Genomic DNA, 12,114 nt, shown 5'->3' on the forward strand with positions numbered 1-12,114 from the left:
ATTATGTTAAGATCAAACTCTCCCTGCACTGCTTTTCCACTAATCCCAGATAGGGTTGCAAAAGTGACCAGATGATTGACCAGAAGAGGAAAACGTTGTTTCTCCAGCCAGCTCTGAGTCTGCTTTGTTCAGGAGGTACAAACCATTTAATGCGTCAGGTTTCTGACACAACTTAACTAATTTCTTTGAGAATATTGATGTAGTAAGACTACACTATTAAAAATACATGAGCCGCTCTGGGGTCGTGTGTTGGCTTCGGATGCCAAACGACTGGTGAGGGCATGGACATGCAGATTTGTACCATCACAATCTGGATGTGGAAACATTATTATAATGTACATTTATAATGTACATAAACTCATGGAGCCTAAACTCCATGAGTTTAGGCTTACCCTAAACTCATCTCCATGTTGCTGCAACTTTCACTGATGTTCTTTTAGAAGTAAAACAACCTCAAAATGAAACTGAAGCAGTTTGCACAAAGTGAAACTTCTAAGTCTGCAAAACAAAGCTAGCTTACACCATTAAAACACTTTGCGCTTCTGAGGCAGACGCTTAATTCTTATTTTCCATGCACAGCAAATGTTGCGTGGTCAAGGCAGGAAGAGTTAATTTAACAGTGTACGCAATTAGCATTTCACCGAAATCGAGGTAGTCGCACACTGCGTAACCACTAAACACATAAACTGCTTTCGCAAAGAGTCGCTTGCCTACCAACGAAGGAAAATGCCATTTTGAAGTTCGCCAAACCTCATGAACTCCACCCATTCTCTGTGAGTAACTTCCCAGGGTGTGCAGAGTGTTTCTCTGATTTCAAGCTGCAGCACATAAAACTCTTCTTTAGATGACTTCATCATGAAACCAGAGCTCATTTAGAAGCGTTGTTAACCATGATGACTGTGACTGTCGAATGGAGTCCTGCTGAGAAAGTGCTGTCTCACTGCTGGCTGGTTGTACTTCCTAAAAAAACACCACGTGAACACAGAGGAGATCAGGAAAAAAAAAAAAAAAAAGGGGAAAGAAAGGTTCGAAAGTCCAAGAATTCAACAAAATAACAGAGACTCAAAACAGTATTCACATCGGGCTTTTGGTTACAACCATAAACCTTCATGTATTTTAATATGATTTGACGTGATACACCAAGACAAGGAAGAAAGAAAATGATTCATGATTTGGAATCAACCCCCCTTTACTCTGATGCCCCTTAAATGGAATCAATTACAAACACTTGCCTTGTTATCTGTAAATAAGGCCTCGAGAGTTTTTCAGAAGCCAAAATCTCGAAACAAACACGTCAGGGATAAAGTTGTGGAGATTTGGGTTGTAAAACAATATCTCAATCTTTGAGCACAGAGCACTGTTCATCCATCATCTGGAAATATAAAGAGAATGACGAGGAGAGCATTAATCAAAGGAGGAGCAGAGATCCAAGGCTTAGGAGAATCTATTTGTTGTACGCTGTCATATTTAATATATACAGCATTTTTATGTATGTCAGTGGTAACATCATTACTTTATTATTCTATAAAATGCCACTATATGCCTGGAAAATACATAATACTTCCCCTTTAACACCACCTTGCATTGGTCTATGACCACAAAATCCCAATAAAATCCATTGAAGTTTGAGGTATTATGACTTTTTTCAAGGAATTGCAAGTCAAGTGTTGTTGGAAAAAGGGAATACAATAGCTGCCTGTACTGCTGCGAGAGTCTTCAAGGCAGGTGCAGAGGTCAAGTCAGAGGGCAGCGGTGTGAAGAGTGAGAGCTCCTTTTAAGGGAAGAGGCAGATTTCCCCCTCTGCTCCCTGCAAATATTTTCTCTGCTGTTTGCCCTCTTAATCCCCCTCAGCCCCCCTGATACTGTCAGGAGCAAACCACCTCTGTTATTTCAATCAGTCAGCCCAACATTTGCTCTCCGAAACCCCAGCGACCGTAAAGGAGTGGCGGGTTTCATCATCTGCTCGGCTGCTCCAGCAGAAAACACTCCACACTTGTGGTGCCAAAGCTGCTCTGCTCCGTTCAGCTGTGACCTGTGAGACAACTGCTCCTTTCTGATGGGGGTGGAAGGAGTGGAGCCTGGGGTTGAGTCCGTCACTAATAGACTGACTGAGCTGCCATGAGCCTCTGAAGCTCGTCCTCCTCTTTCGTGTCTTTTCTTGCGTATAAGCAGCACAACACCTTGGGGCAAAGCTTGCTCATCAAAGAGGAGGTAAGGGAGAGGCAGCGTGGGAGTGTGTGCGGGTGATTCGGTCGAGGACATTACCTCATGGAGGATAAGCGGAGACTGAAGAGGTCTAACAGAGGTAACAGCCCTTGACTCCATTGCTCTCTGCCGCTTATCGGAGCAGCTTTTCTGCTCGGGTTCAGAGGGAAGTTTTGACAGCCAGGCTTTACAGCTCCCTGATCTGTCACTCCTGACGGAGAGAGAAAGAGAGAGAGAAGGACAGGCAGAGTGACGAAGTGGTGACTTCATCCCTTCTCCTAACAAGCCCTTCTCTCTCCCCCTCCTTTTCCGAGCTTCCCTTTTTCTCTTTTTGTTCCCTCCCAATACTTCAGCGCAGCACGCTCAGGCAGCATGCCAGTGTTCATCTTGCTGCGCTCCCTGGTCATCAGGCTCCTCAGCAGCAGACTGGCAGGCTCTCTGGCTCAGTTCCTCAGGAGAAGCCTCTCAACCGGCGCTGCCCACCTTGGCACGGCGTTGAGGCACATCTGGGACCGCGTTCGATCCCAGGAGTCAAAGGAAGCCGTCCTGGGCTGCGTCCTGTGCATTCTCAACATGCACAAGAAGGTGGAGAACTGATCTCACTCTCTCTTCACTTTCTGAGCAAGAGACTGGACAGCTGTTTAGGGGACATAAGTGAGTTTTCTATATATATATTTTTTTACCAGGATGTCTGAGAGTATTGTAAGGAAGGTGCAGCCCTTCACCATTGGAACCAGGCTCTCTGTTCCTTCTGTAACTAAATGCCAGGAGTTTCCACAGAGTTATCTGCCCAGTGAGGCTCTGGATAATTGCGTTTTACAGCGCAACCTGAACTCGCTCTACCTCAGCACATCCCAGGTCTGTGCACATGGCTCCCGTCTTGTTTTACCGACCGTCGACCAGACGGCCCCCGTCAAAATCCAGCCGGAGCACGTGGCAGCGGAGGACCACCTCAACCAGAACATCGCCTCTCCTTCTGCCGTCTCCAGATCCATCAAGAAGATCACCATCTCTGGGAGCAAAGACCAATCAGACTCCAAGACAGTGCTGGGACCGGTCACATGCTCCACGTCTGGAAACAACAACAACAACAACAACATCAGCAGCAACAGCAACAGCAGCAGCAGCAGCAGCACTCCAGATCAACATCTGCCAAAAATCGTGGAGGTTAGCTGCAAAAATAAACCCAACTCTCAATTTAAGGTACAAAATACATTATCACTTGTTTTTATTGATATTTTATATATTCAAAAAGTATATTTTTAGTTGTAAGCACAAAATTTAAATTAATTTAAGTTCAGTTAATTTAATTTAGGGCAAAAGCAAAAATAAAAATCAGAGAATGTATTATGCATCTATTCTATTTTGTAAAAGCAGAATGGATATTTATCCAAAATAAAACAAACAAAAATGTTTAGGACTTAATTTCTTAAAATATTAACAAATAAATAATGCTGCTGATTATGGTGATAATGATGAGGGATTATTATTTTTTTAATAAATATTGGATTATGTCAAAAATAAAAAAAATTTCAGTACAACACAACAGTGAAAAATGACAATTTATTAAAATGAATAGGAAAAATGCTAAAAATTGTGGGCTACAATTAATCTTAATTAAATAATTGTTTGCTAAATTAACACAATAATAATAATATAACTATAATAAGAATAATGCTGATGATAATAATAATAATTATTATTAAATTAATAGCAATAATAAAAATTAAATAAATGCAAATTATTATTATCATTATTATTACTATTATGAACCACTAAGTAAGAAAGTAACAAACTGACCAACTAACAATATAAAACTACAGACAGTTTTATAGTCTGTAGTTTTATTTACTCTCGTATAAAACACTTATGCAACATGAGTGTAACACAGTTTGTGTTTTATTATCTACTGAAACATTTTACTGTTTGTTTAAATCTTTTAGGTTTTACTCAGCAAAGACGGAAGTGATGAATTTCTGCCTGTGCAGGAACAAACTTGGGAAAAACTAAATGGAGAGAAATCAGTCGAGGTAAGATCCTAACTTGACGGCTATTTTTAAGCGAACACATGTTAGAAAAGCGTTAATTTCTGTTAACTGAGTGAAAAGTTGTAACAACAAATAAATTCTGGGCTCCCAAGTGATTATTTGTACCAAAGGAAAGTTACATTTTTAGCAGATTTTTCTAAGTAAAATAAATAAATAAAATACGACAAAGACTCACCCACCAATAAAAAGACATAAAAAAAATGGCCATGGACTTTTAGTGCTTTTGCTAACCTGAAATATGTTACTAAATTAAATCTCATGGAGATGAAATATAAACATTTCATCTCTGATCAAGTTGTAGTTTAATATCCATTAACATTTATAAAAGAAATGTTTGCAAAGAATTTGGCCCATCGAAGTGGTGTTAAAGTGCATGTAAAGTATGAAGAGCTCAGCAGATCTGGAAGAGGCAGGGCTTACTGGAAAACATGAAGTCAGGGAAGATGTTAACAAAAGAAAAACCTCACTGAGGTGTTAAAATAACATGCCTCCTCAGTTCTGGCTGCATTTCTCTCTAATCTGACACATCATTTTGTTTTCTCTTAACAAAACTGGCTTGTTTTTCCTCCACCCACATGTTGTAAACAACAGAGAAATTGCTTGTAGCAAAAATATTTTTGGTATATTCACCTTCAGAGGTGAATACTTTACATGAAACTGACCCGGATCTGTTGGTTCCTGCTTCCTTCTCGTGCCCAGATGTTTCCTGAGGGGAGAGGAGGAACGCCCCTCCGTTACTGTAACTGTGCCAGCCGCACTCATTTCACTTTGGATGGTGCTGACAGTAGGGCTTTGTTAGGTGGGAACTTGGGAACAACCCAACACATGCTGTGATATCTTCAGGACCAAATGGATCCTAAATAGAGTTTGATCTGTGCGCAGAGGGGATTCTTAGCGTTGGTCAGCGTAGTTTACTGTGAACTATGGATGACTTAGACTGTGCTACTGGGGGCACTCAAACCTTATTAACTGGACTGCAAATATGTAATAAAAAAAAAAAAACTTGGTTGGCGTGCCATTCCCATCTGTGCACTTTTAAAACCCTTGGAAAAAGATTCCTGGGCAGGGACAATGTTTGGGCGCAAATGTCCAAATAAGGTCGTCAGAGTAACAGCGTTGGGAAAACTTTTTATGAGTTACAAATTGTACAGTCATCAACTCGTTTAAGATCATAAATTTCTTTTAAAAAGGAAACTTATTGACTGATTTAAAATTCCTTTAAATACGTTTTTTTAAACCGGAAAAAATGAAAAGTTGCTGCTTCTTGATAAAGTTTGATAATAAAACAACACAAGCTCAGAGGTGGCTCTAGGTTAATTTGTTGGTCTATCAATTTGTACATCTAATTAAATTTTGCTGTCATTTCCTGCCTGTAACCAACCCCTTTCGTATTAATAAGCTTAAACCATGTTCTTACTTTTCCTTGTATTTAAGCGTTTTTATCAATTAACAAACAATGCATGGTACACCATGTCCTACGCAGAAAGTCAGGAATAAAACAATTAAAACTGTAAGGAAATATAGAAGAGGCAAATTTAAATGAGCCATTTCTGAACGGTTAAATTGTCTCTCAGAGTTCACTATTGGTTGCCCCCTGCTGGCCTGGAGGTCTAATGCGTGCGTGCTTTACTTCAGAAGGCATAATTACAGCAAATAAAAATTTACTGATGTAATTAGACACATGTATTAATACTAGAGAAACAGCGGTATTTACTTGCCCTGGTTTTTACCTTCTTCTGTGCATTTTGTGGTCACACAGATTTCAGCACCTGAGCTGCAGAAAAAAGAGCTTGAGAGGAGAGAAAGTCATCAGCAGGACGAAGCGCTGGCAGCTGCTAAATCCCACGGTGAATGCTTCACTCAACGAAACTTTCTCTTCAACAAAGAAGCACTGCAGGTAAAACAGGCAAAGCAAACACACAATGTGAATGTTTATTCTGCACTGTAAAGCTGTGTAAGAGGCGCCTATACATGAAATGAAGTTCATGAATGAAACCCTTTTTAGTAGCTTATCAGGACTTTTAATCTCCTTTGATGGATAGAAAGCGCCGTAAATTCATCTCCGAAACATGAAGTAATGCTGCTGAGATGAAATCAGAAAGGAAGCTGCCTTCTGCGTGACCCTCCAGTGGGAACAAACTATGTCCTGGTTCTTATTTTGTCTCAAGAACTGTGTGAGCTGTGTTCAGCAGGGGGAGGGAGGGAGAGGGGAGGGGAAGCCGCCACAACCAATTATTTAGGGATGAGATCATCGTTTGGCTCCGTCTCTTCACGCCTATGGCTGAGAGAAACTCAGCCAAGCAGCGCAACTGGTTGTGTTATCTCATCGCAGCGTCCCCTCCGGAGCACACACAGACGTTTTCATGGAGTTTAACAGAGCGACGTTTTGTCGATGCAGTCGCGTTTGTCATCAAAGTCTCTGTCGAACAAGCGATACGCAGTAAACTCCCGAAAACAGGAATTTCATTTCGGATGTGTCCGCTGAAACAAACATGTGACATGTGGCTGTGCTGAAAGTAGCTTCACATTGGTAAAAAAAAAAAAAAAAAAAAAAAAAAGTATAGCTCTCTAAAATATTTTTGATAATTGGTGTTTTTGAGTGCTGTTGTTTTTGAAAATGTTTTAGTGCTCTGCTGCTCTGAAAGCGGAAGTGAGATTTCCATTCAGAGACGTTTAAAGGCCCCTAATGGTTCACGCTTCGAGGGAAAAGCAGGTCGCCTAATGGAGAGACGTTTCTTTTTCTGCAGCTGCTCTGCAAAACATCTCGCCTTTCACCATTTACTGTTTTATGATAGAAAAAGTGGAGAAAAAAACTTAATCTCCCACTTTATTTCAAGCCAAGCTGTGTTCCTTTTTGAGAGGTGAAACATAGTGATAGACGATTTTAAGGGGTGAAGATTTAACTTGTTGAAAGGGGATTTTTTTTTCTGTCCACTGCAACAACGATACCTTGCCAAACAAAGATCTCCAACAGTTTATTTTCTAAAACCAGCCCTTGAAAATTAAGCACTTTCCAAAGAGTTATTAAAACATGGAGCTATAGAGATTATCTCTGAAGGTGGAGCTCAGGTCTGGGAATGACGTCACACCTGAGTTGAGGACTATAGGGATTTAGTAATTGTTTGACTGCTGGCATTTCTCTCCAGTCTATGCATTCAAAAATGTGAAAGCGCATGTTCACAGGTTGAAGCTATACAGCTCAAAGTGCGTTTTTGATTTAATGTAAATGCAACCCAACATGAAAAATGATGAAACCATATATTCTTTATATGAGTGGCAGCTTTGACCAAGGAATATGTTGCACAACAATTAGAAAATCATCTTAAACTCGTTCATCTCAGGTGTGATGCAATCGTCAGACATGAGCTCAATCTGCAGAAAGAAACATTGATCCACATGGACCAGAACACTGACACAGTTTTATGGACTATTCCTTATCTGTCTTGCTTTGTCCTGACTGTATTTTCATCAAGTTTAAAATTTAAGCTGAAGACTCGAGAGACGGAGTAAATTATGTCTGAAAAAAAACAAACAATAGTTACATTGGTTTTGAAAGAGAGTTTGGTTAATAAAATGTGCAAATACTTCAGATGTCCTCTAAAAATGCACATAGTTTCCTATATTAATAATTCAAACATCAAATTAACTTTTATGCATGGTGAGGTATTTCAGCTGCAAGCTGCATTTTCCGTAGAATATTTTTGATTTACTATCCATAACTAGGTTTTCCTCAAATAACTTCCACAAGAAAACTTGTGAATTGGTGAATCCATTAATACTAAACCGTTTGGCCCTATTTCGTTTTAATGTTAACCTCCATTTGATACTCTTTGAGCAAATCACTTCATATCAGTAAAATCAACTATTGCATGCCATTTCATCTCCCTCAGCTTCAACAAAGTATTTCAGGAAGTTTGGAGATAAATAATGATTAAAAAAAAAAATACTTAAATCTAATGTAAAATACAACACCAGAAAAGTTAATTTCAACACATTTAGTTTAAAGTAAAAATGTGTGTGAATCAATACACAGTTCCTATGAAATTTCCAGTGGCATACTTCTCATTGTACCTGAAAAGTTTTGGAAAAAAAACAACCACAAACTACAAAAATATGAAATGGTGGATCGAGCCAAAATGGCCTCATCAGTCTTCATGACAAAATAGGATTTTCCAGATTCAAAGTTTGAAATAGAATAAGAATCCTTCCTTTTATAGGAATTTTAACAGGAAAAATTTAAGCTTCTGAATCAGCCAGACAAGGCTGTTGTGTTGTGTACATATTAAGTGATGAAAGTTTTTGTGTAAATCTATTATCTCCTTAGTAGTTTCACAAATAATGCTATTGAGAACCTTCTTTTTGTATTTCAACACGTAAAGCAGAGAGAAATAGATTTTTATTGGCTTGTGTTATGACTTGTAGTTTGCATAAGAACAATTATCAAATCCCACGAGTTTTCTCATTTCTATCCAGAGCTTTTTCTTTTGAACTCTTGACATTATTTTTTAGCCATCTAGTGGTGCAATATTGCATTATATCATATTAGAAACCAGGAAACATTTCACAAACAGAGAACAAAACATGTGGAGTCATGTAACCATTTTCCAAAGTTTTCATTCTGATTAAAGGCTTTTCAGGAGGATTTATTTCAGTGGTGATTATTTAAAGTTGACATTTTTGTTTCCATTTCTTGTGACTAGAACAAACCCTAATTGCACATTTTGATAAACAGACCATTGTTGTGGTGAGTGGACAGGAAGAAACAAACGAATCATAGACTTCCTGCATGAGGTCATTATAATGCCATGGGAGCCATTGTGAGCAGATATGGGCAAGCCTGTTGTGTGAGGCTGCTTTCCCTCTTCTTAACCCAGCAATATGTCTGCAGCCTGGGGGTTGGAGCGCTTCGGAAAGTTAATGACCCCCTTTCTCTGGGGAAGAGTAACATCACTCTTTAAGCACGACCCAAAAGTGGCTCAATCGTGTGTTCACCCTTGATGTATTTTATAGATTTAGAAGTCGGGTTAAAGTTCTCTTCTCTTTTTTTTTTTTTTTTTTTTTTTTACCCTTCTCCATAAAATGTTTTGATGTGACGTTATTATGACTTAGTTGTGGCTTGAACCTTTATTTGACACTCTGCAGCATATGAGGTTCTTCTGATTTTATCGCTGTTATGCCTCATGTGGGATCATTCTGACAGGAGCAAGAATCTAACCTGATTTATTGGACTTTTTTTGTGTGTGTTTCAGACGTATGTGGCTCATTGACTTCCATGCCATGTTCTCTTTAAGAAAACAAATACGCTCCTTCAGACATTTCACATTTTGGCCACCTTGTTTGGCGGCCTTCTTACTTCATGCGAAGTGCTGATGGAAAAGGCAGCTTTTCAAGACAAAGCCTTATGCAACCGAGTCCGAGCTCCAGCCAAGACAAACCTCCGCTCCACATAGCATGACATTGGAGAACACGAGGCTGTTTTTCATGTTCCCAAACCGTCATAACACTGTAGGGTAGAGTAAAAATATACCACAGTCACTTAATAATGGGTACAATGATAAAAAAGAAACGCTTCTCAAGTGTAAAGTAAAATTGAATCCCGGTGTGATGATAAATGAGCGACTACACGAGCTGTAATGAACATCTGAAACAGTTTGTGTCTTTTTTTTTTGGTGATGCAGGCAGAAGCGTGGATGAAAAGCAAACTCCAGGACCTGAAAGACGGATGTAACGTTCAGCATCGGCCCCTGCATGACTGGGAGGAAGCCTCGCAGACGCTTCACAGAGACCTGAAAGACTTCGAGAACACCCTGATTCAGCTCAACCAGGTCGCAAACCCGCTGCGCACTCATGATTTAAATTTCAAATGTGTAGATGTATGTGATGGTGATCTGATTAAATGTATTAAGATGGCATAAATTAATGAGTACATTTTTGTCACATTACGTTCACAAACTTCATTGTATTTTATAAGGACTTTATCTCATAGACAGACGCAAAGTAGCACAGTTAATAAGATTAAGGAAAGTTATTTGTTACACATAAAAACCTGAAAAACACAGCTTGCCTCTGTATTCAGTCCTTTTTACTCTGGCAGGGTTAAATAAAAGCAGTTGCTATCAGAAGTCAGTTAAAGCACCAGATTGTATCAAACTATAATTATTATTCTTTGAAGTTCACAAATTAAGCTTTCTAATTAAATCTCAAATTTAAATGTTAAATTATTTCAAATCTTTGAATTTATTTACGCTTTATCCAGTTCAGATATACAGCCAGATCTACAACTGGATGGTTTATATTAAAGTATAACCAGATTTGAAGGTGCCATAAATTTAACTCACAATCCGTAGTTGGACTTGAATATTTCTGCTTTCTGACATATTCCAGATTAACAGGGAAACATTTCTCCAGATTTGTAGAGCTAGTTGGGATGAATCTTTGAAGATTTAGTGTAATTGCAGCAGAAACATTTTTGTTTTAAAGCTGTGAAAACATTGAAATAGTTTTTCAAGACACTTTGTATACATATCCACCTTTACTATTCTAGATCAAAATGATGTTTGGAAAGTTTGAATTGTCGTAATAATTCTTCCTTAACCAACAAATCCAGACAACTGGTAGAACAACTGGTAGAGTTAACAGTGTTATTTGTCCAGCTGCCTCCAGCTCAAATGAACCGAGTCTTATTTCTCTAAAGCTGGGTGAACAGCTGATCTGCAAGCTGAACCCAACGTCCGACCTGGTGAAGAAGCAGCTCAGTCAGCTCAGGGAACAGTGGCAAACCCTGAAGCAGACGGCCGCAAATCAGACCCACGCTCTGGGTGGAGCCAGGAGCCTGCAGGAATTCGACAGGAAGGTGGACAAACTGGAAGCTTGGATTAAAGAGAAGGTAAGCAGCCATGTTTTCTAAAACTAAAATATTAATTTATTTATTCATTTATTCATATGGAGAGAAAATAGTCTCAAAATACCTGTGCATGTGTAACACTGGATTTGTAATCCGTGTAAGCATCTTTGTGTGTAACTTTGGACTGTTGTATCTGTGAAACATAATTTGTAAACCGTAAAAAGAAAATTTTTACGGTGACAAGCACAGTGACAAACGTTCAGAGGATGAAAACACTATAGACTTCGAGCAAAAATCAGATGAAAATCAGATGACCCAGCGTGCGTAAATGTGGCATTTAAATGCCACATTTACGCACGAATCCGAGGCGGTTTGTAAGCGTGAAACGAGTCTGAAAAATCCTCATGGACTCATAACCAGGTGTCTGTGTGCATCAGGCGACTTGTGCATACTTATTTAACATTTGGAGGCGTAGGAGGAGGTTTGAATTCGATATTATCAGATTTGTGAGGCTGAAGTTAAAAAATGTGTGTGTAGAAATTTAACGATTGTAGAAATTGTAATTGTGTGTGTGTGTGTACTTTTATTTTGTATTCGTAATTTCTTCATATTCGTGTCACATGCATTTGACCACATATTTACAAGTACCTGGAGTTACAAATTTAGTTTTTCCAGTTTACAAATCATGTTTCACAGATACAACTCACAGAGATGCTTACACCACGGATTACAAATCCAGTATTACACACACACACACAGAGATATTTTGAGACTGTTTTCACTCCATAGTTAGACAACCTGATCAACAGTTGTCAAGATAATTAGTACTCAAGTGGCTCTTCCTTATACAGGAAATATACTCGCCATCCTGAAGACATTTCCTTCTTTCTCTTTTATTTTTTGAACATGCATACTCACTGTTTAAAACATCTGCCTATCATTACAAAAAAACAAGCCAGGGAGTAAATTCTAGGTTGGTGTTTATCGCTCTGTTCCTGACTGCGTCAGGCACAAGGG

The 12,114-nt window shown here is 39.0% G+C and overlaps 1 protein-coding gene across 7 annotated transcripts in view; it reads left to right on the forward strand.

Annotated features, from left to right (window-relative positions):
- Window positions 1–1,576: 1,576 nt before the first annotated feature.
- The window catches only part of mymx (myomixer), a 42,607-nt gene continuing 32,069 nt past the window's right edge, over window positions 1,577–12,114 (forward strand). For 5 of the 7 annotated variants that reach the window (XM_007551482.2, XM_016671202.1, XM_016671201.1 and 2 more), the window contains exons 1-5: window positions 1,577–3,408; window positions 4,149–4,235; window positions 6,013–6,150; window positions 9,932–10,078; window positions 10,948–11,139. In XM_007551482.2, the coding sequence (XP_007551544.1) occupies window positions 2,893–3,408; window positions 4,149–4,235; window positions 6,013–6,150; window positions 9,932–10,078; window positions 10,948–11,139 (1,080 nt within the window). In that variant the 5' untranslated portion in view covers window positions 1,577–2,892. The remainder of the gene's footprint in view (window positions 3,409–4,148; window positions 4,236–6,012; window positions 6,151–9,931; window positions 10,079–10,947; window positions 11,140–12,114) is intronic. The other 2 variants (XM_007551483.2, XM_016671205.1) reach the window with 2 other exon arrangements.

This window comes from Poecilia formosa, unplaced genomic scaffold (assembly GCF_000485575.1).
Source record: "Poecilia formosa unplaced genomic scaffold, Poecilia_formosa-5.1.2 Scaffold42, whole genome shotgun sequence".
Classification (NCBI taxonomy): domain Eukaryota; kingdom Metazoa; phylum Chordata; class Actinopteri; order Cyprinodontiformes; family Poeciliidae; genus Poecilia; species Poecilia formosa.